The sequence below is a fragment of the Lissotriton helveticus genome, chromosome 2_1 (genome assembly GCF_964261635.1).
Source record: "Lissotriton helveticus chromosome 2_1, aLisHel1.1, whole genome shotgun sequence".
Lineage (NCBI taxonomy): Eukaryota > Metazoa > Chordata > Amphibia > Caudata > Salamandridae > Lissotriton > Lissotriton helveticus.
Genome location: NC_136059.1, coordinates 140,961,112 through 140,985,689, shown reverse-complemented (window position 1 = coordinate 140,985,689; position 24,578 = coordinate 140,961,112). Strand labels below are relative to the sequence as shown.

At 43.6% G+C, this 24,578-nt stretch overlaps 1 protein-coding gene across 1 annotated transcript in view; it reads right to left on the bottom strand.

Moving 5' to 3' along the window:
* LOC144817802 (uncharacterized) overlaps nt 1-24,578 on the bottom strand; it is a 211,864-nt gene that overhangs the window by 130,219 nt on the left and 57,067 nt on the right. Inside the window, exon 2 of the mRNA XM_078674630.1 lies at nt 8,796-8,919. Coding sequence (XP_078530756.1) covers nt 8,796-8,880 — 85 coding nt within the window. The 5' untranslated portion in view covers nt 8,881-8,919. The remainder of the gene's footprint in view (nt 1-8,795; nt 8,920-24,578) is intronic.

The following is a 24,578-nucleotide window of genomic DNA, read 5'->3' as shown; positions in this document are numbered from 1 at the left end:
CTATCTCCTTATTAGATAGCACTGTAAAAATTCTAGGAAGAGTAATATTAGGTAGGCTGCAAAAATGGGCGAAAGATAATTGTAGTATTAGTGACCTCCAATATGGGTCTCAAAAGGGGGTAGGAACAGTTGATCAGGGTTTGAATTTATTTATCCTTCAACAGAAATATATTAAGGCACGGCAGGAACCTATTTATTTTACCTTTGTTGACTTGACGTCAGCGTTTGACTGTGTTTCACACAGCAAGCTATGGGCAATTAAGGAATTCCTCGCTGTAGAGGAAAGTATAATTTCCTTTTTTAAGGAATTGTACTCAGGCGCTATCGCAACAGTGCGATATGGAAAAAATGGTGACTGTACCATATCATTTGATGTAGGGCGTGGGGTACGCCAGGGTTGCGTCCTAGCGCCATTTTTATTCTTGGTATATATTAATAGATTAGAGGATGCCCTGGTGGAAACAACTTGTGATATACCTAGGGTAGCCAAAAGACCGATACCTGCGTTACTATACACAGATGATGCGGTCCTAATGGCTCGCACGCCAGTGGCCTTACAACGCCTTGTAACATCTTTTAATACATTTATGACAAACTTGGATCTGCAAATCAATTGTTCTACAACATTCACCATGAATTGTGGCCCTGGTTCTATTAGAAAAAGGAGGCCGATGTTCATTAATGTCAGTCCTCTAGACTTTACCCCCACCTTTTCATATCTTGGCATTTTATTTCATGAAGCAGGGACCTGGGCAGATGCCATAAAAGCAAGGAAAGTCCTGCTCTGCAAATCCATCACAGCCCTTAAAAAATGTTCTAAAAAGATGGGGAAAAAACCTACTCTAGAACTTCTGCGAATTTTTAATGCCACTTGCGTCTCTATTGCCGTCTATGGTGCTGGGATCTGGGGGTATGACAATGTAAAATCTATTCAGGTTGTAGAAAATAAATTCTTGAGATTCATCTTAGCTGTACCTGAGAGTGTCTCAAGTTACATTTGTCATATGGAACTCGGCCAACCCCACATTGAAGATACAATTAGAGTCTAACCAGTACTGCTGTGGCATAGGGCTTGGACCAATGATGGGTGTGTATTGAATCGTGCTATTTTAAGGGATGGATTAAGTTTCGATTATGTGAGCAGGATAAGGTGGTTTACCTACATTAGGGACTTTCTTGGAGACATTGGCTGTATGAGTTACTATGACGACCCTTTGTCTATGTGTAATATTACGAGGAAGTCACTAAAAATAAAATGTATGAAACACCTGGAAGACATTAGAATGACAGCGGAAAATAAGAAAAAGTCTGTTGTAGCTCATCAATTCATACTAATGCAAGGTAAAATTCAACCATATTTAACCCTTTCCATGTCTGAACACTCGCGATTCATTTTGACCCGCTTTAGATTAAGTATTCTTTTTAGGGTTTTAAGTTTCCCCGTAATGAACTGCTGGTCTCATAACTTAATTAAATGCCCTTGTGACGACTTATCAGAACAGTCTGATATCCACATCCTTCTATTCTGTAAATATTATATTCTACCCCGGAAAAGATTGATTGTACCGATTTTAAAGGAAATGAATGTTAGACATTGTCGCGCCGCCTTCTTAGAACTCCAGAAATTAGATGTCATTTTTATTGTAGCTTCCATTTCGGAATATTTTAGTAATGTTTTTAGATTACGTAAATCAATTTGTACTTGTATTCAATGTACGCTGTAATTAAATCTACTGTATATTGCACCCATATTTGCATTGCCAATAACCTTGTGGTTTTAATTGTTTCTTTTAATAATAATGATGATGTAGTATTATGAATTGTTTCTATGTACTTTTATGGTTACTACCTTTTTAACCGAATAAAGTCAAATTGGATTGAATTGACTCAAATAGCTGTTTTTTTCAAAACATTTTCAATGTTTCCTGATTTCAACTGTTAGTTTCCATAAAAAACATTGAAGGATCTACACAAATGACTCCTTGCTGAATTTGTACTTTTGTCTACTTTTCAGAAATATATAGCTTTACGGGATCCAATATTGCTTTTACACTTATTTCTACCACTAACTGGTAGGATGTTGAAAGCACAAAAAGTAGGCCCCAGTAAAATGTCAAAACTGTGTAGAAAATGTTGATTATCTGAAAAGTATGCCTGTCCCTGAAAGCTGGGAGGATGGTGATTTCAGCACCACGAAACCCTTTGTTGATACCATTTTCACGGAAAAAGCAGACGCTTTCTGCTGCAGCACTTTTTTCCCCAAAAATAAAATGTAGCTGTATTTTGGCTAATTTCTGGGTCCCCTCCAGGGGAATCCACAAACCCTGGGTACCTGGATTAAACCCAGATCAGCTGACTGGGGGTGAGTGTTTGATTTATACAAACGCTCCGTCCATCATCCCCTTTTGTATCGCTTTGTTCGCCCTAAGTGTGGCAGGGTATGCTCAGACGTGAGTCCCTTGTTCACTTGGCCACTGGATTCAAGATAGCCTGGCTGATGAGGATTATGAATCTGAAACCGGTCCCAGGATGCTTGTTTCCGGTCCAGGGAAGACATGGCTTGGCAGTTCAGGCTGGACTGTTCCCATAAGGCACAGGGTCAGACTGATTTGCATATAGCCATGTCTGAACTGGGGTGGCTGAGTTAACTAAAGAATAGTGATGGATTAAACCCAGATCAGCTGACTGGGGGTGAGTGTTTGATTTATACAAACGCTCCGTCCATCATCCCCTTTTGTATACCTTTAAAATCCCCATGATGTTGGAAGAAAAGTACCCGAAATTGGCATGGATACCTTATGTGGACAAAACGTTATTGGGGCCTAATCACAAACTACACCAAAAAGCCCCAAAAAAAGGTTTAGCACCGGGGGCCTAGCAGCGCAAGGGTTCAGAAACCTCCCTACATGGGGGTTTTGAAGTCTTTGGGAACACACCTCATACTATCGACAAAGGAAAACATTTGGAATGAGGACTATGTGGAAATGATAAAATTGTTACAAAGGCTAGAGTTATGAGAACTTAGGGTGATATATGCGCTCAACAAATACCAATACATAACATGACATAACATAATATAACATAGGGAGCTGAGGGCTAAGGGTTGTGCCAAGAAGGAAAAATATGAGCTAGTCAAGTGATCTAAGGTCCCTGTGACGATAGATAATTGGATGGCGGCTTTCCTAATTTATGCCAGCGTCTCCTGCGAAAAATATCCTGAGAGATGTGAGCCACTTTTTAAATATATAGACATGATTCAGTAGGCACACATCAATTATGGGAGTTATGCCTGTGCCCAAGACGATGACAAGCTTAGGGCACGCATGGCCCTGGATCATGATGCACAGTGGGAGCAGGTGGACTCAGATCTTTGGTACCATACCATGGGCTCAGCAAAGTTTGGCAGGACAGTCTTTAATGCCAGCAAGTTGCCTATTGTGTATCAGCCCGTTCAAGGCCACTGCACCCAGGGAGGGGTGGGAACAATAGGAAAATGACAAGAGCAACAGACAGGTGCATGCTAAGAAGCTTGCACCTGGGAATATTGCAAGTTCCGACGTGACTGTTCCAAATGTGTCACCAAACATCCCCTTGTTGATTGCTATTGGGCAGGAGGACAAGCCAGAAATTCATCAGGGCAGTGGCAGCAGCAGCATGAGCCTGGCAGTAGTGAGCAGTTCAATCAAGCTTCAGAGTTTAGTGATGGACGGAGAGTACAAGGGTCTGAGGGTAAAATCTTGTAGTCCCAATTAGGCTAGACCGCCTGAAGTTTTGGTTGGAAGCCTATGATGAGAAGGAGGATGTCAGACTGGGGTAAAACGGACCAAGGGTGCATAGGTGGGAGAGCAATTTGATGTTGGTCAGGGCCATTAAACACTTAGTAAAAGACAATCTGTGGATAGAGGTACAGGAAGGGAGGATGGCCGGTCAATTTGATGATTGGCCCATGGGAAACTTAATTGTGTCACCGATTAGAGTGGTTGAGAAAAAAATGAAATGTCAATTCAGATTGGTACAACACCTGCTGTGGCCAAAGAGTATTTCTGTGAATACTTTTATCCTAGGGCACCAGGCATCAGTCATATATTCTTCAGTGGACAAGTCTCTGTCCATAGTAGAGGAAGTAAATAGGAGGCTCAAATGGCCAAGAGCAACATCAAGTTGCTTTTCCTTTTTCTCTTGGTTCACCCACATGACTTCCAGCTGTTAGGCATTTAGTTTGAGGAGTATGAGGACAAAGGGCTTCTAATGGGTTGTTTCATATCATGCACAGTATTTGAACGCTTCAGTACCTTCCTCCAGTGGTGGTTTTCTTGGTGCACGAGACACAAGCATGTGACACACTATCTAAATCATTTCTTTTTGTGGGGAACCCTGGTTCCACACAACTGGCAGCGGATGCTAGTGAGTTTTTAGGAGCTCATGTGGGACCTGGGGTTGCTGTCTTTCCTGGGCATTGAAATTGACTAGGTGGCAATGGAAGCCCAGTTACCAGTGGAGAAACAATTGACAAGGCAATTGTTGTTGGATGCCATATTAGCAAAACACAAAGTTATAGAAAAAGAGGTGCAAGCGCCCTTGGAGCATTGAATTTTGCTTGCAGGTTGGTGAGAGCAGGGAGGACATTCTGGTCATTCTGTAGGAGATCAGGGATGTCATTGTCAGGTTTACCTATGCCACATCATCACATCAGATTGTTAGCAGGGACAAAAGAGGATTTGAAATGTGGTGTTTCTTTTTGGACTCTTTTAACAGAGTGCCACTGATGACCATGGTAGACTTTGACTGGGATGCCCAGGTGTACTCTGTTGCTGCGGGAGGTAGGGGGCATATGTTTTGGACTATATTGGCCAGGGACATGGTACATGAAGTAATGTCCCTCTGAATAGAAGCATCGGGGATGGATCATAGCCTTCTTAGAATTTTTCTCCCTTGTACTCGCAGAGTCCCTGTGTGGAGAGCAGTTGGCATGCAGGAAGGGTTTATTCCCCATTGACAACATGGATGGGGGACAGGTAGTTAACCAGCAGTCAGCAAAGGTGTTGAATTTTCTGTTTTTTTGTGTTGAAGTATTTGCAGTTTGATATTCTGTGGGTTGGAGACGGAGGCAGACAGAATGATGACCAGGATGCCATGAGAGCTGTGGTCAGTAGGCAACAAAGGATACTGCAGCCATTGGCCCTGTCAATGAGGAGGCCATATAGGCAGGCTTGGAAGGAGTTTTTAGATAGTGGGATGCAGAGGAGACTGGATGCTTGGGCGTGGACTTAAGATGCAGTCCACTTTATTTTGAAATTGTTTGACAAAGGGCAGTCCAGAGTAACAATTGCATGTAAACTGTCAGACATTGCGTTTTATGGAGAAGCTCTTTTGGAGCTATGCCCAATCAGCAGGGGAGTTGGGAACCAGGACGATAGAGGGATGGTTCAGAGCGAGGAAACCTATTGAACAAAGAGGAAGCCCTCACATGGAAATTATTTTGTGAGGTACTCAGGAGTCTATCAGGATATGCACAAGCAAGGAGGAGCAGGTTTTGTTCTTAACACTGATTTTATGGATGTTATTTGGGGCTTTCAGGGTGCCTGAGCTCTTGGGGTTAAAGACAACTTGGGGGAGTTATCCTGGGACAACGTACCACCGTCCAAGTTGGGATTACAAGTGTGGTAGCATAAATCAAAATGGATCAGAGGGTTGGGGTAGTGCTATGTTGCTGCGCAGGTACCTTGTGGCTAGTTTTTGCTCAGTGCAGTGGGCCCCTTCTCTACGGAGAAGATCTCTAGAAGGTTTGGATAAGATTTTCAGGCATATTAATAGCAGGCCTGTGACAGCATTTCAACTAATGGTTTGATCCAGATGGGAGTGAGTGGATGCAAAAGGTTTTGGGACACATTCTTTCCACATAGGCATGGCGACAGTGCCGAGAAGGAGGAGCTGGAGCAGGACAGACATGGGCCTGGGTAGATGAGCATCTGATTGTTTTCAGCGCTATGGAAAGGAAGGGGAAGGGGAGTGTTGGTACATTTCTATGCTTCACTGACACAGGGCCAATCTGGGTCTTGTCACTATATGGCTTCCAAGTGCATGTCAGAGGGGGCATGCAACGAGGAGAACTGTTACCCTTTTTGATTAAGTTGATTGTGGGAGGGAAGGTCCCCAATGTTTTGTTACTGCATTAAGGGGAGAATGTTCTAGTGTTTGAAAATAGGGTGTGTTTGATGAGATTAATTTCAAAGAGATACTAAGGCAGTGGTCAGGATATCCCATTATGTGGACGGAGTTCATACTTAAGAGCATGTGGCGAGTGGCTAATACATTGGTGGCCATAGAGAAAGCATATAAGAAGAAGATAAACAGAGAAATGAGGGCATTTGGTAGGCACAGTACTATGGATGGAGTTGTATTTGTTGCAGGTGCAGGATCGACTGGAAAACATTTTGAGTGTGTATTAGTATCGGGTGGGGTGGGGGGTGGCGAGGGAGAAATAGGCATTCAGGGCACTTTTACGGGCAGCTGTTGGCCGAGAAATTTGCATTGGTTAGCCAAGTGTATTGCTGTTGATAGCAGTAATCCAGGCTGAATGGGAATGGGTAGTCAAACTCATGCCTGGACAAGGCAGTAAACTTAAGGTTTGTTAGGAAGGTGACTTAGTTCGAGGTTAATAGTTGCAAAAAAAAAGTTTTGGAGATCTAAGGTCTCAATTGCTGAAGCTCAGAACAGGAGGAGCAGGAGACTTGCCGGTTACTTTTTATGGGGGTAGAGACTTTTAGGGATTGGGTAGTTTAATATAGGTAACATATTTGTATAGCGAGATTTTAGTTTTGTAAGGTGAAATGTCCAGGGTTGATATAAGTGATGTACACCTGTTTCAATAAAAACGTTTTATCCCACAAGTCCTGTGTCAATGGTGTGAGCTGCTGCTCCTATTCCCAAACTGAGCAATTGCAAGTTGATGTTTAAATTAAGGCTTTATACAATTCACAAACTTAACTAAAAAAATAAATGAAATGTTGTGTTTCAAAATAAAATAAAAAAACACTAGTTTTATGGAGTTTTACCAGCAGCCTAAGTATCAATAGTATGATTGATTGAAAATCACAAGTTCATGAACACGTGAACAAAATCAATATATTTCGATTGTTAAGCATTTTTTTAATGAGACAAGGGTCCTTGGATGGTTCACGGATGCTCTTGCGCTGGATGGCACAACCAACAAGAGAGCAACAAATTCTGAAACAGCGACTGGTGAGTAAAGTGAGACAACAGTGAAATAGCACAGACTATAGACTCGTTTAATTCGGTATGTTTGGGGATCTATGGGTTTGGAGTTCCTGATTCTGGACAGTAGTTCCTCCATCGCACTGCCCAGTTAGTAGTCCTATGCAGATAGACCCTAACAACTATCAAGCACAGCAGCTGTTGACCAACAATTTTTGAATAAAAATAGATAATGCCTGAATGACATTGGAAATAAAGATCTTCAATGGTATAGAAGGAAGTGTTACATTATATTTCACTTATAATTGTTGTCTCACCTTTTGGGTGAAACTTTGAGAGATTTATTAAGAAAATAGGGACAAATAGAGAAATTATAGAACATCTTTCAACATGTGTGCATTCGATTTCTGAACCCAGGAATGCATTCAGCGTGCGCAATCAGAGTTATTATGGCAGTTGTAATCAGGGTCTATGTTTTAATGCAGTTAACTTTATCTCTGCAGCAGTTAATTCTCCACATGCCAACTTAGGGGTCGGATATGTTGGCGGACGGACCAGCGTCCGTCCGCGTCCCCGAGGTGGAGGGATCGTCACCAGGGGCAGCGGCGTTCCCTCCATAGCGATTAGGATGTGACCGTCACCCTGGCGGTCACATCCCGTATCTTTAACATTGCAGCGGGTGCTGCTTGAAGCAGCACCCGCCGCAAAGTTACAAATGCATGCTTTGCATTTGCATGCACAAAGCGGCAGGCACCGCGCGGTGCCTGCCGCTTTGTGCATGCAAATGCAGGGGGGGTACCATAGGTACCCCCCATGTACACCCCCACCCGCCCCCCTTCACCCTGGGGGCCCGAAACCCTGGCGGTCACATCCCGTATCTTTAACATTGCAGCGGGTGCTGCTTGAAGCAGCACCCGCCGCAAAGTTACAAATGCATGCTTTGCATTTGCATGCACAAAGCGGCAGGCACCACGCGGTGCCTGCCGCTTTGTGCATGCAAATGCAGGGGGGGTACCATAGGTACCCCCCATGTACACCCCCACCCGCCCCCCTTCACCCTGAGGGCCCGAAACGGGCCCCCAAAGCAAAGTCCGTATGCTTTTCCGTGGCGGCATTGCCGCCACGGAAAGGCATCTGCTTTTGGGCATCCTAATATAGCTGACGGTGTCTGATAGACACTGCCACCAGTTGCAACCGCGGCGGAAAAGCGGCGGATGGACTTTGCCTCCGCCACGGTCCCCCCTCCGTTGTAAAATGGCAGGGGAAAATAGGCGGCGGACGGGCTAGGATGGCGGACGGATCCCCACTGCCTGCATGACGGTGGCGTTCCGTCCACCATCCTAATTAACCCCTTAATTCCCCAGGAGACCTCTTTAAAAATGAGAGCTACTTGAGAGTGGCAGTGAGTTCATGAACTCTAAAACAAAGTTAGGCTTGTGACTGTTCACTTTGCTTTCTTTAAGGCTGTCATGGTAGTACTCTCTTTGATAATGAGTACCACTGTTGAGCAACTATTGGCTATTGCTGAAAACAGTCACAGGTGGACATCAAAATTCAGCCACTTGAATCAAATCACTTACTGTAAATGGAAACTGGTCCAGAATAAGAACATTCCAGGTTGGAGAACAAGAAGACCAAAGAGTAAAAGAGTATGTTGGATTCCATTGTGCCTGCTTGGATTAAGCAACTCTCACGACTTTCTTCCTGCAGAGGGGTAAAGAGAAATATAGTTTTACATAAGATGCAGACTAGTGTTCAGGAGATTGAAGTAAAGAACTAGGTGGCAAGACTTTTACTGTTATGTCATTATGTTATGTTATTAAATTATTTATTAAGCGCACTAACACTGATTAGTTTCTTGGCGCTAAGTTTGATAGTAACACAACAGAGGTAGGGAAAGTAGGTTTTAAAAAGCTTGTCTGAAAAGCCATGTCTTCAGTGCTTTCCGAAAAGGTAGAAGGTCTTGACAGAGCCGAATTTCCAGTGGCAAGGTATTCCATAAGCTGGGGGCAAGTGTAGCAAACCTACGTCCACCAGAACGTTTGAGCTTGAACGGGGGGATCTGAAGAAGGCCTAAGTGGAGTGAGCGAAGGTTGCGGGGGGGAACATATCTGGTAATTATTTGATTAATAAATTTGGGGCTTTTGCCATGCAGTGATTTAAAAATCATACAACCTGCCTTAAAGGCACAGCATTGTGTGATCGGAAGCCAGTGCAGTTTAGTAAGAAGGGGGGTCGCTGCTTGCCACCTTGGTTGCTTCAATATCATCCTAGCAGCATAGTTCTGTACCATCTGGAGACGCTTGAGTAAAAAGACTGGGAGACCCAAATAGATGGAGTTCGCGTAATCCAGGTGGGACAGAACAGTGGCGATCACAACCTGGGTAGTGGCCTCTAGCGTTAGTAATCGCCGAACCTTCCTGATTTTTTTTAGTTGAAAGAAACACTTAGAAACCACCTGGCCCACTTGTGCCTTTAACGAAAGGTCGCTATCCACAATGACTCCCAACGTTTTAGCCGATGGTAATGGTTGCGGAGCTTGACCCAGGTCTAAGGGCCAATAGTGAGGGCCCCAGTGTTTAGCGCTGTCCCCAGTCAATACCAGTTCTGTTTTCCCCGGGTTCAATTTCAATTGATTTTGATCCATCCAGGATTTAATAAACCTCATGGTTGACTGGAAGTGACGGATTCTTCAGAGTTATCAATGGTGAAAAGTAATTGCAGATCATCTGCGTAGTTAAAAACTCTCACCTGTTTGTCCCTCAAAGTTTGTATCAGGGGGAGTATATATATATTGAAGAGGTGAGGTGACAAGGAAGAACCCTGTGGCACTCCGCATGGGGTGAGCTGTTTAACACCAGTTAGGTCCCCCAGGCGCACCGCTTGTGAGCGGTCCTCCAAGAAGGATCTCAACCAGCAGGCCGCTGTGCCCTGTATGCCGACCTGTCCGACACGGTCGATCAAGATGTTGTGGTCGACCGTGTCGAACGCGGCCGACAGATCCAGGAGCACCAGTGCCTGGGGAGAGCGTCTGTCTGCGCAATCTCGGAGAGTGTCCAACACCGCAGTGACCACTGCCTCCGTGGAATGCGCAGGCCGAATTCCAGTCTGATGGGGATCAAAGCAGGAGGACTCCTCCAGAAAGTTGGAGAGGATTTTCGCCACGTGTGCCTCTAAAAGCTTTGCCAGGTAAGGCAACAACGAGATAGGCCTGTAGTTTGCCTTACATACCGGTCAGCTCTCCTCCTCTCCGGTCGGTCGCGGACGGGCGCAGACGGGCTTCCCCTAGGCGCGCCTTCGGCGCGCAAACGTCGCGCCCGCTGCGCTCGTCCGCTGCGCTTCCGAGGGAAACACATGCTTTATGGAAGTGTGGGCGGAAAGGCTGGGGGCGTGGCCTCCGAAGGGGGCGTGGCCTGCGGGCAAAGCGAGGCGCGAGTGAAGCATTCTGCGCCAAGTGAGAGCGGCGCTTTCCGCTTTGTCAGAGGTGTCAGAAGGTGAGTGCAGAGTTAAAAACACAGAAATAACAACAGTTTTTAAAAGGGACTAACTCCCGGCTTTTCGCCTCAGGAGTATTACTATAAATGGCGGCGCTCGTACATCAGCGTCCCAATATAGTAAAGGCTGGGGGCGTGGCCTCCGAAGGGGGCGTGGCCTGCGGGCAAAGCGAAGGCGCGAGTGAAGCGTTCTGCGCCAAGTGAGAGCGGCGCTTTCCGCTTTGTCAGAGGCGTCAGAAGGTGAGTGCAGAGTTAAAAACACAGAAATAACAAAAGTTTTTAAAAGGGACTAACTCCCGGCTTTTCGCCTCAGGAGTATTGCTATAAATGGCGGCGCTCGTACATCAGCGTCCCAATATAGTAAAGGCTGGGGGCGTGGCCTCCGAAGGGGGCGTGGCCTGCGGGCAAAGCGAAGCGCGAGTGAAGCGTTCTGCACCAAGTGAGAGTGGCGCTTTCCGCTTTGTCAGAGGCGTCAGAAGGTGAGTGCAGAGTTAAAAACACAGAAATAACAACAGTTTTTAAAAGGGACTAACTCCCGGCTTTTCGCCTCAGGAGTATTACTATAAATGGCGGCGCTCGTACATCAGCGTCCCAATATAGTAAAGGCTGGGGGCGTGGCCTCCGAAGGGGGCGTGGCCTGCGGGCAAAGCGAGGCGTGAGTGAAGCGTTCTGCGCCAAGTGAGAGCGGTGCTTTCCGCTTTGTCAGAGGCGTCAGAAGGTGAGTGCAGAGTTAAAAACACAGAAATAACAACAGTTTTTAAAAGGGACTAACTCCCGGCTTTCCGCCTCAGGAGTATTACTGGTAAATATTCACATGGTACAGGTGCTACATGCAAAAGGGCATCCACAGCACTATGAAGAAAATCAGGTCTGGACAATTTCAAATTTTTTAGATGTTTATTTCACCATCTTGTGCAAAAATAATGACTTTCTACGCAAGTACATCAATAGATGCTGTACATTCTTCGTTGGATGTTTACAAGACATTATTTGATCAATATATTCATGTTTACAAATAACCTATTGATACAAATCAATGCTGTTATTATAAAACAAGTAGAATTTGAAAAGAAAATGTTTTATTGCAAAAACATTTCATTTTCAATGCTTTCGCTCATTCTAAATTGTATAAAAATAAACATTGCATTGTGAAGATTGTATACTGTATGTCGAGACTAACAATTTCTAGGCGGAAGACTATCAAGGGACACAATATTGAAAGGAAAGTCTATATATCCCAAGGCGTGTGAAAATACAGATAGACCATCACAAACACTTTGTGATAACATCGCATCTTACTTTTCCGAAAAAATCGAGTCCATCTATGATAATATTGTTTCTTCAGGGAATTCTCTTTCAATGCAAACTGTGGTAACAGATACAGTAGAATTGACTTCTTCTATGTTGCTTGGAAATTTTCCATCACTCACCATTACAGAAGTATAAGCCTTAATGCATCAAGTGAAGACCGGCTCCCCTTGTGACATTATCCCTGCAAAAATAGTTAATATTCTTATTCCTCAACTTGCTCCATCAATTAGATACCTTTTGAATCTTTCCCTGGTAGAAGGTTATGTTCCATCAGAATGGAAAGCAGCTCAGATAATGCCTATTCAGAAAAACATGAAGGCCCCGCTGACTGCTTTGACCAATCTTCGGCCTATATCACTCCTGCCATTTCTGAGTAAAATATTAGAGAGGCATGTCAACAAACACCTCTCTAGTTATGTCGAAGTGTCAGGCAGCCTAGACCTCTCTCAATCAGGTTTTGGGCCTAAATATAGCACCAAATCAGCCTTGCTAGTGGTCACAGAAAACATCAGAATGACCCTAGACAAGGGACACTCCATGTTTCTGGTTCTATTAGACCTATCTGCCACATTAAACACTGTTTCCCATCTGGTATTACTCAGAAGGCTGAAGGAAGTATGATTAAGAGATTCTACCTTCCGTTGGATGGCTAGTTTTTTATCTGGTTGCACACAGTAAATCTGGTCTCGTATCGTTCGGCACTGATTGAACTTACCAAGGGAGTCCCACAGGGCTCCTGTTTGAGCCCTACTCGATTCAATATCTATGTCGATCCCTTGGCTAGTGTATTAGTGAAATGTGGGTTTATTCCAATATCTTATGCCGATGACACGCAGTTACTCTTCCCCTTCGACAAATTAACTCCTGCTATCCCGAAGACCTTCTCTTCGGGCATGAATGCTACATCAGAATGGATGAGTAACAATTTTTTGCAGTGTATTATTGGGAAGACCGAACTTCTACTCTTTGGAGATGCCCCCAGGCTATGGTCCCCCAATTGGTGGCCCATGATTCTTGGTAAACCCCCCATTCCCAAACATTCCGTTAAAAACCTGGAAGCCCGGCTAGATCATGCTCTCACTCTTAAAGAACATGTTGGCCAGACAGTTGGTATCTGCTTCAACACTTTGGGCTTACTGCGACATGTCTTTCCTCTTCTTTAAGACTCTGTAAGAAAGACATTAACCCAAGCTCTTATACTGCGTTGCTTAGACTATTGTAATAGTCTACTGCTCTCGGCTAATGAGGCATCAATTAATAAACTACAGGTGATTCAGAACACGGCGGCACGTCTGGTTCTGAACATGCCTCCTAGATCTGCCTCCCATCCTCTTCTCCTAAAACTACACTGGCTACCAATACGCCAATGGATAGAATTTAAGATCTGCTGTTTTATTCATAAAGCGCTATTTAATCGTGGTCCCGGATATTTGGCAGAAAAATGTATTCCCTATCATCATTCGAGATCTTTGAGGTCTGCACTCACTATCTTCTGATAATCCCTAGAATTAAGAGAATGAGACTAGGAGGAAAATCTCAATCATATCTAGTACCGAAATACTGGAATGAACTTTCCCTCTCTTTAAGGGAATGCCCTAATCATCTGGCATTTAGGAAATTGCTAAAAACTATTTTGTTTTGTTTTTAATAAAATAAAATATACCATATTCTCCGCTGCATAATTATAACACCTCCACAAAAGCGCAGAGATACTCCCTGGAGTCGATTCTGGCGCTATACAAACCCTTAAATAAATAAATAAATAAATAAATATAGGAAAGTATAGATTTACCATTCGTATACATCTAAGTATCTTTTTTGTGTTTGAAAAGCTTTATTGGCAAAAAATTATAAACAAGCAAAGATATCAGCAGAGGCAAAGGGTATGCTCAAACATAGCATAGAACATAGCAGTGCTAATATCAATGAGTGGGTAGCAGAAAGCATTTTATAGGGATTATGAAGATAAAGGGAAAGGAGAAAGAAAGAGAATAATAGGAAAGGGAGGAAGGGGGAGGGGGAAAGAAAAATAGCATTGCAAAATAGTAATATCAAGAACAGTCACGGTATATAATCAAATGGTACAAATGATCAACATAAAATGTACAGCATAAATAAATATTGGATCATGAGAAACCTGTAAAAGGTAACGAAATAACAAGAAGGAGAGAGTCGAAGTCTTTCAAGGAGGGGTAAAGTTTTCTGAATTGATATGATCAGATTTCTTCAGAGCTAATCGATCCAGGTATGCAGTGAGAGGTAACCAATAAAGATCAGTATTACGTATTGGTTTGCAAGAGGAGGCAAACGCAACATCAAGCCTGTAAAAATGACATAAAGTGTTCCACCAACCTTGTATGGAGATGTGTGCAAGGGATTTCCAATTGGAAGAAATGTGCTGGAATGCGAGAGCAAGAATGATATCAAAAATACCATGTGAGTGTGGAGGGAGTTCTAAAGAATCAGATAGGCTACCCAGAAAAAGAAGAGTAATTGAGTATGGAACAGAAAGTGTGAAATAGCGAGAGAGGTATAATCAAACTTTTTCCCAAAAAGCAGAAACAACAGGACAGAAAAAGAACAGATGAAAAGATCAGCATTAGAAGTACCACAAGTCCAGCTTTTGGAATCCGAAGAGGGTGTTAAGCGAGACAAATAAAGAGGAGAAAGATAAAGTCGATAATATAGATAAAATAAAGATTGAGTGAAAGAGAGAAGCAGAACAAGGGATTTTTAAAGATCTGTACCAAAGTTTATCCCAAAAACCCACCGACCAGGTACAACCAAAATCTGCTTCCCAAGCAAGCTCCAATTTAGTTTTAGCACGATCTTAGTTAGAAGAGGAGAAAAATGTATAAATAAGAGATGCTTTAGGGAGAATAGAGAAGATGTTAAGCAGAGAAGAGTGAGGGAGTAATTATTTCGAAAAAGGAAGAGAATAATAACAATCAAGAATTATTGCCATGAGAGTAGTACATTTCTGCAAAAAAGATCGGGGCAGTGTAAAAAAGTTGAAATTGGGGGAAGGAGCAAAGTGATAATCCATCAAAGAGATGGTTAACCCATATGACAACTTTTAATCGCCAAGAACTCCAAAAGTTGGGTCTGGTATTTAAAAGGATGAGTGAATTATACCAAATAGGGATATTTAAAAAGGAGTCACGCGTGACGGTAGCTGGAAGAAGCAAGGTTTTTAAAAGAGAAGAAATATGTTTAAATAGGGGAAATTAAGTATAGGGAGATTTGGTAGAGAAACGTATCACTTCATCGAAGGAAAAGGGTAATAACTTTTGTTCAATAAGGAGCCAAAGAAGAGTAAAAGGGGAAGGATCTGTTGAGAGCCTTCTGGAGGCCTGGCGTAAAGAAAAGGATTTATGGTAGGGACGAAAATCTGGCAATGTCACTCCACCATTCTATTTGGACTTACAAAGGGCTACAAGAGAAATTCTAGATTTTTTTTTTTCCCAAAGAAATTTCAAAAGGGGAGAATCGATACGTTCAAAATAGAGAACAGGAATATGAACAGGTAACATGGAAAATATATACATTAGAATAGGGGCTATCATCATTTTGATTGAGTCCAATCGACCCCACAAGGAAAGAAAAAGGGGATTGCAGGTAGAGAATAATCGGTCAATTCGGGACAAAACTGCAGTCATATTTAATTTAATTGAAGAAGAAACGAAGTTAGAGAACCAGATGCTGAGATATTTATTCTTTGAACTTTTCCAGGCAAAGCCAGTAGAAGGAGAAAAGATGAGGAAGACAAGTTTTTGTTAGAGGAAGGATTTCAGTTTTATGTGAGTTAATCCTATATCCTGAGACCAGAGAGAATGAGTTGAATTCAGATAATAAAGGGGGAACAGACATTTCTGGGTCGGAAATAAACAAGAGGATATTGTCTGCATATGCAGAAAGCCTCAAATGATTGTCACCATAGGGAAAACCAGAAATGGAGGTATTATTACGGATGGAAGACAAAAATGCTTTAAGAGCTAGGACAAAAAGAAGTGGGGAGAGGGGACAGCCCTGACGAATACCCCGCCAAAGAGTAAAAGAGGAGGAGAGCTGACCGTTTACAAGCACAGAGGCCTTGGCGCGAAGTATAACAGGGATATAAGGGATATGAATTTGGGACCAAAGCCATGCCAACGTAATGAAGCAAATAGAAAAGACCAATCAACTACATTTAAAAGCCTTTTCCACGTCAACAGAGATAGCGGCTAAAGGGATTGAAAGAGAAGGGGCTTTACTCAAAACATTAAGAAAAAGACGAGAGTTATCAGAGGTGAGTCTACCTTTAACGATAGTCGATTAGTTTTTAAGCAACGTTTGCCTAAAGAGTTACCAAATTCTTACCTAATATTTTTAAAGCCAACATTTTAAAAACAAAATTTGGCCTTTCAGGATTACTGTTGTTAAGGTAGATTAGTTTGGTGTTGTAGAGTATTTGTAAGTGATGTTGAGGAGCTTGAAGGTGATTCTCTTGTTGATGTTGAGGCAGTGTAGGAGTATTAGGTTATGAGTGATGTAGCTGCAGCAGGGGACGTTGAAAATCAGTCAGGTGAAGGTGTTTTGAATTTGTTGTAGTCGTTGTAGGTGTTTGGCTGGCATTTTTGAGTAGAGTGTGTTGCCATAGTGTAGTCTGCTGCTAATGAGGGCCTGTGTTACTGTTCTTCTTCTTTTGGTTAGGATCTACTCGTAAATGTTGCGGAGCATGTGGAGGGTGTTATAGAAGTATGAGGAAATGCTGTATGTTTACACATGTAGAGGGAGGAGTTTAGGATGAATCGTAGGTAGTGTACATGGTCAGTACGTGTTGGTAGTGTTTACAATGTAGTTGGCCGGCAGGAGTCATTTGAAGCTGAGGGGGTGGGTCTGAGGATGAGTATCTTCATGTTTGGCGAGTTCAGGTTTAGAGAAATGCTCCTTATCGAGTTGGTGACATCCTTAATTACGTCGTGGGCGTTGTTTTTTGTGATATGTGGCTCCTTGGTGAGGAAGAGGATGAGCTTGGGGTTGTTGGCGTAGGAGTTGATGTTGAGGTTGTGATGGCGGGCCACTTGTGTGAGGGTGGCCATGGTAATGTTGAATAGCATCGGGTTAGGGAAGAGCACTGGGGGACGGTGCAAATGGTGTCAGTGGTTTTGGATCAGAAGGCTGGGAGATAGATGCTCAGAGTTACTATTTGGCCATGGGGAAAAGTATTTGAAACCATTGAGGACTTTTTGGTGTAAATTGTGTCAGCATATATTTGTAAATAACATTATTTAAAATGGAAGAAAATTATTGCTAGTGTTTTGTTATTTTAAGATTGTTTGACATATGTCATAGTTACGTAAGAAATTGGTCTTAGAAAAAAACATTTAACATATGTTTTACATCTGTTGTGTAGATTGTTATTGAGATTGTTGTTTGGGTTTTTTAAAGATAATCTTCTTGATTGTCTTTTTTTTGCCCGCTGCTATGTGATGAGTACTATTGAACTCACTGTTTCTAGTGAAATTCAATATATTCTGAGAACAGCAAAAAAGGCAAATGAAATGCTTTACAAAATATTTTGTGTTGTAAAAGATGAATTGTAACGGTATTTTTTTTGTCTTCTACAGATGCATTTTTTATAATAAATATTTTGTTTATTTATTATTTTGAAGGTAAGTATAAGTAACTGTTAAAAATGGGATGTACTTCTACAAAGCTGGAGTAGGAGAACTTGGATGAACTACATAAGTATGCAAAGATGGTTTGTACCTTTTAAACATATTTGAAGAAAATAAGAAAAATATATACTGAGTGTACCTGTATTCTTTGCATTATACTACAACACATCTACTACTATGGAACTGGTAAAGTGAATAGATATATTGTACTTTTTTTAGTACTGCATTTTATTATAATAGCCCTAGGGGCACATGCATCAATATTGCATTTTGCGATTCCTTAATTGCGAATAATAAGGAATCGCAATTAAGGAATTGCAAACTGCAATGCATCAAGAAATCGCTAAACAAATAGCAATTTCTTAAAATTCCTTAATTGCGATTCTCTAATTGAGAATCGCATTTAAGGAATACCTCCCCATCCATTCCTATAGGCCTAGAGGCCCATAGGAATGAATGGGAAGACATTCTTAATTTGCGATTCACCATTAGAAATTCGCAAATTGAGAATGCCATTTCAAGGGTGCAGGGGTGTCCAAAGGACACCCTGTTGCACCGCTGAAATCTGCCTATAAGTACATTTTGCACACACACATGTCCGAAGGGCATGTGTGTGTGTAAAATGGAACTTTGAAAAATGCACTTTCGTGCATTTTTCGAAGTTTTCGCAAATTACCATGAAGGTCAACTTCATGGTAATTTGCTCCCCTTATTTGCGAATTTGCAAATTTTTAAAGTTTGATGCATTGCATTTAGGGAATCTCAATTTGAGATTCCTTAAATGCAATCGCAATTTAAGAAATCGCAATTTTGCGATTTCTTAAATTGCGAAAATTCCAAAAATGATAATGCATCCAAAAATTGGAATTGCATTCGCAAACGGACGATTTTTGCGATTCGCATCATTTGCGAATGCAATTTCCATTGATGCATGTGCCCTCTAGTTTTTTCCTATGGTGATAAGTGACTGCTTTGAAAATGTAAGAAGATGTTATAACTACAAATTCATATAAGCAATTTTATTAATATAGTCTTATAAAGTAGTTGAGAATGGTATTTGTAAAATATTTTTTAAAGGGAAAATTGTTGATAAAGCTAGTTTTGTATAATATAATAGGAAAAATGATAAAATAAAGTGTTTATGTTTTTCTACAAGGAACAACAACCATTAAAAAAATCACTATCGAAGAAGAGCAGAACTATGTAGAAGAAAGTGTTGAAATTTCTAACAGTTTCATACAGGAGTTCAATGCAACTTTTATTGATTGTGAAAATGAAGATGGAAATATTGCTGCAGATATAAGCTGCGATTTCTTTGATGAAACAATGGATGTGGATTTTATTGAAGCATTACAGGACATCGAGTTACATGAAATAAATTTTGAAATTCATAATGAAGAATGGGACACTCACCAAAGAACCGGACCTTCTGCCGCGACCGTGAGGGGAACGGTCCAACTGGCTGATAGCCTGCCCGAGTACCCCGGTGGCAGAGGGGGAAAGTGTACACGAGACCAGCAAGCACTGAACTTGATCCGGGACCACTGAGGGAATTACGGTTCCCAGAAGCACTACGGGCGCATACGGAGAGCGTCATTGACAGGTGCCGGTAGTTCTTTTCGGCCGCCCACGCCTCCCGCAGCGCGGGACACTCACCAAAGAACCGGACCTTCTGCCGCGACCATGAGGGGAACGGTCCAACTGGCTGATAGCCTGCCCGAGTACCCCGGTGGCAGAGGGGGAAAGTGTACACGAGACCAACAAGCACTGAACTTGATCCCGGACCACTGACAGAACTACGGTTCCCAGAAGCACTACGGGCGCATATGGAGAGCGTCATTGACAGGCGCCTCTAGTCCTTTTCTGCCACCCACGACTCCCGCAGCATGGGACGCGCGCAGGCACTGCCCGGGCAAAGCCCGGGCCAAGGGCGGGCCTGTCCTTGCCCGTCATTGACCGGAGGTGGCCGGGCTGGGCTCCCCCCCTAACATTTCCATCATAATCAATTGGACATAAGGTATTGTTGTGTGAAATTGAACTATCATCGGTGGGGGCTAGCCAATCTGTGGGTGCTCTATCCAAAGCTGGTGGGCAAAAGGTGGAAGGGTAGTTCAAAAACTCCTTACTCATATCCACAGTCTAGTGAAAATGGGAAAACCTGTATGTGTGGCCAATAAACAAGTAGCAGCTCTGCACTAAACCCACCTCTATAGACAGAATGTTGGTGAAAGTGCTAGGGGCTGTGGCAACTGAAATTGAGAGGACCGAGAGACATCTATCTATCACCCCTGATCTAGATAGTCTAAGGATGGCAACTACACTGTTCAAGATAGAGATGTTAGAGATCCTATCTGTATAGAAGACCATATTGACTTCACAAATGAACAGCCGGGGTGGGTTACAACTTTAGCGTCCAATCTCCATGCCCAAATGAGATCTAACAGAGAAACTGGAGGGATTAACACAAGATCTGAAGGAATGGACAAAATCCAGGGAGCCTACCAGGGCCAATGTTAGCTCTAATAATCCACCAGGCCATCAGGATAAAAGGGTAAACACTGTTGGAATCTCCCACTCGAAATCATATTAGAAGGCACCCGTAGGGAACCCTAGCAGTACTCAACCGGCAAAGGATCAGGCTGGATTCAGACCCTCCCCCGAGACAGCTTTAGTAGTAAACATGATATCACCTCAGTCAACAAATAAAGAGGTAGCACAAAAAATTTCTAGCCCTGAGGCACAAGCCTCTTGCTCGACAAGGGATTATAATGAACAGACTTACATTCCTCCTTCTGTAAATTTACCACCTGCATCAACCCCCTACGTAGCGATTCTTGCAGGGGTTCCTGTCCTAAGAAAAGATTTAATGGACTCACACCAAGAACTAAAGAATAAAACTGTTCATTGGCTAGTGAATAACACTCATATCGGGTATGAGGATTTACCTGAGATCCTCACAACAAGAAGGGTTAGATGGACAGGAGGACGTAATAAGCGTATACAAGGTGATTGCATAATAATAAACTTTAGAAATTGTTATATAACTGAGAGAGTTTTTAACTCAGAATTTAGCACAACCAGGGGTGGAATTCATCTCCTCCCCTGGGCTATTTTTATCCACCAAATAGGCCACATCGGTATGATCATATACAAGGGGTGGGATGGAGATTGCCTACCAATAACCCTTTTCACTGTGACTCATCTATTCAAAAATTACATAGGTTTAATCATTCAGATTTTAATATTCCTACGGCTAATAGATTCAGCCCCCTAGAAGGAGTTGACTGACTAATAAAATCAATCCCATATAATGAAGAAGGTGCTTGTGATGTACCCCAAAAAATGGTCTGTGAGAGTAAAAGGGTTGTTTCCTGTATAGAGGAGGATGTAATCACTCGATGCATGTCCGACACCTGTAGAAGCAGTTTTCCACAAGCTATAAGCGAGTGTGATCAGCAAGGAACCCCCGAAACCTTAACAATTACAGGGCCAAAGGGGGTCATTGGCAGTGGACAACAACAAGCAATGGTGAAGCTTCCATACTTAATGAATAACACATGTAACAATCAGTCATCCCGGGTTTTGTCTTGGAACGTAGCTGGCATAAGTAATAAACAGAATGACCCCGATTGGGTATTTTTTATCAGCCAATTTGAGGTCTGTATGTTTCAAGAAACCTAGGCATGAGGGGAGATAACAATTCCTGGTTACGCATCCTTTAGTATCCCTGCAACAACTGGTGGCCTGGAGAGACCGTCAGGGGGCCTTATTATCTGGATAGGGGTGCACCTTGGGTGCTCGGCATTACAAATTGACACAGGCTCCTTAGACATTCTATGTATCTTACTGCGGTTCCCTACCAAACCATCAGTTGTTCTAATAAATTTATATTCTAGATCCACCATCAGTGGGAAAGAATCAGGAACGTTTGACGATTTGTCCACACTCCTATGTTCTATGGAACCAAATCAGATAGTGAAAATTGGCGGGGATCTAAACTGCCATGTTGAGCCACTTGAAGGTTTGTATTTGGAAGATCCATATGATGAGGACAAATTCTTGGAAATCCCTGAGACGAGATGCTCTAAAGTTAAAAAATGGACCCCCTTGGTGCTACAGTTGAATTGTCTGGCCTTAAAACACTCTTTAAGGGTGTGTAACGGCAGGTCAGTTTCTGATACGTCAAATGGTTACACGTTCTTTAGCAAGGATAGGGGTTTTCTATTGGATTATATTTTAATAAATTGTAATTTTTGGAATAGGATGATTGATTTCAAAATAATGCCAAGAATAGATAGTGACCACCAAGTTCAAGTTCAAGTTCGGGCATTTATATAGCGCACTACTCACCCAGAGGGTCTCAAGGCGCTTGGGGAAGGGGTTCATTATTTGTCGAATAGCCAGGTTTTAAGTTCTTTTCTGAAGGAGATGTGGTTTTGAGTGAGGCGGAGGTGAGTAGGGAGTGAGTTCCAGGTCTTGGCAGCCAGGAAGGAGAAGGATCTGCCACCCATGGTGGATTTTCGGATGCGCGGGCCAGCGGCGAGGGCTTGATTGGACGATCTTAGTTGGCGGGTGGGTTTGTAGAAGGACAGTTGAGTGTTGAGGCATTCGGGTCCTACATTGTAGAGGGCCTTGTGTGCATGGGTGAGAAGACGGAACGTAATTCTTTTGTTGACGGGAAGCCAGTGGAGGTCTTTTAGGTGTCCGGTGATGTGATCTTGGCGAGGGATGTCCAATATGAGTCTCGCTGATGCGTTTTGGATGCGTTGGAGTTTTTTCTGTAATTTTGCTGTGATTCCGGCGTATAGTGTGTTACCATAATCCAGTCGACTCGTGACCAGTGCGTGGGTGACAGTCTTTCTTGTCTCGAGGGGGATCCAGCGGAAGATCTTTTTGAGAATGCGAAGTACGTTGAAGCAGGAGGATGAGACTGTGTTGACTTGTCTGGACATCGAGAGAGAGGAGTCTAGGATGAAGCCAAGGTTACGTGCGTGGTCTGTGGGTGTGGGTGCTGTGCCCAGAGCGGAAGGCCACCAAGAGTCGTCCCAGGCAGAGGGGGAAGATCCTAGGATGAGCACCTCCGTTTTGTCTGAGTTGAGTTTTAGGCGGCTATGTTTCATCCATTCGGCTACTTCTTTCATGCCTTTGTGAAGATTGGTTTTGGCGGTGTAAGGGTCTTTGGTGAGGGAAAGGATTAATTGGTTGTCGTCGGCGTAAGAGATGATGTTGAGGTTGTGTTGGCGCACGATGGATGCGAGTGGGCTCATGTAAACGTTGAAGAGGGTGGGACTGAGTGATGATCCTTGTGGTGCTCCACAGATGACTTCAGTGGCCTCTGAGTTGAATGGGGGAAGTCGGACTCTTTGAGTTCTCCCGGAGAGGAATGAGATGATCCAGCCCAAGGCTTTTCCTTGTATGCCGATGTTGCTGAGGCGTTGTATAAGGGTGCTGTGGCAGACTGTGTTGAAAGCGGCGGAGAGGTCGAGTAGAATGAGGGCTGCTGTCTCTCCGTTATCCAGTAGTGTTCGGATGTCGTCTGTCGCTGCAATGAGGGCGGTTTCGGTGCTGTGTTTGGCTCGAAATCCGGATAGAGATGGATCGAGGGAGTTGTTGGATTCAAGGAAGGTGGCGAGCTGGCTGTTGACGGCTTTCTCAATGACTTTGGCGGGGAAAGGGAGGAGGGATATGGGTTGGTAGTTTTTAAGTTCAGAGGGGTCTGCTGTGGGTTTCTCCAAGAGGGCGCTGAGTTCGGCGTGTTTCCAGCTTTCTGGGAAGGTGGCAGAGTTGAACGAGCAGTTGATGACATCACGGAGATGGGGTGCGATGATGGAGTCAGCTTTGTTGAAGATGTGGTGGGGGCAGGGGTCGGTTGGCGAGCTAGAGTGGATTGAGTTCATTAGGCGGATGGTGTCTTCAGTGGTGATTGGGCTCCAGGCGCTAAGGTTGTTAGTTGGCGGAGTAGGATCTGAGGGGGGTGGGGAGGGTTGATCGCTGGGAGTGTTCTCGAAGCTGTTGTGGATGTCGGCAATTTTGTTGTAGAAGAAGGAGGATAATGCATCGCAGAGGTCTTGGGAGGGAGTGATGTCGTTAGATGCTGCGGTGGGGTTGGTGAATTCTTTGACGATATTGAAAAGTTCCTTGCTGTTGTGGGTGTTGTTGTCGAGACGATCCTTGAATGCTGATTTCTTGGCGGATCGAATCAGTTGGTGGTGTTTGCGGGTGGCTGCCTTGAGGGTGGCCATGTTGTCGGTGGTTGGGTTTTTTCTCCATGTTTTCTCCAGGGTGCGGCATAGCTTCTTGGATTTTTTAAGGTCATCATTGAACCAGGGAGCCTTTTTGCTGGCTGATTTGATCTGGTGCTTTTTCAGGGGTGCTAATTCATCAGCACTGTGGGTGATCCATTGCTTGAGATTGGTGGCCGCTTGGTTTGGGTTCAATGAGAGGGTGGGAGGGTTTTGGTTGAGTGATTTAAGGAGTTGGTCGGAGGTGATTTTGTTCCAGTTTCTCCGAGGAATCGGTTGTGGGCGGTTGTGGGTCAAGGTGGTTTTGTAGCTGAAGTGAAAACAGCTGTGGTCCGTCCAATGGAGAGCTGTGGTGCGATCGAAGGAAATGTGCTTGCTGGAGATGAAGATAGGGTCGAGCGTGTGTCCGGCTACATGGGTGGGGGTGTCAACAAGTTGTTTGAGTCCGAGATTGGCCAGGTTGTCCAGAAGGGTGGAGGTGTTGCTTTCGTGTTTGTTTTCAAGGTGGTAGTTGAGGTCTCCTAAAAGAATGTAGTTCTCGGAGGCGAGGGCATGTGGGCTGACGAAGTCAGTGATGTCATCGCTGAATTGGGTGCGGGTTCCTGGAGGCCTGTAGATGAGGGTGCCTCTGAGTGTGGTCCTAGGGTCGGTGTGGA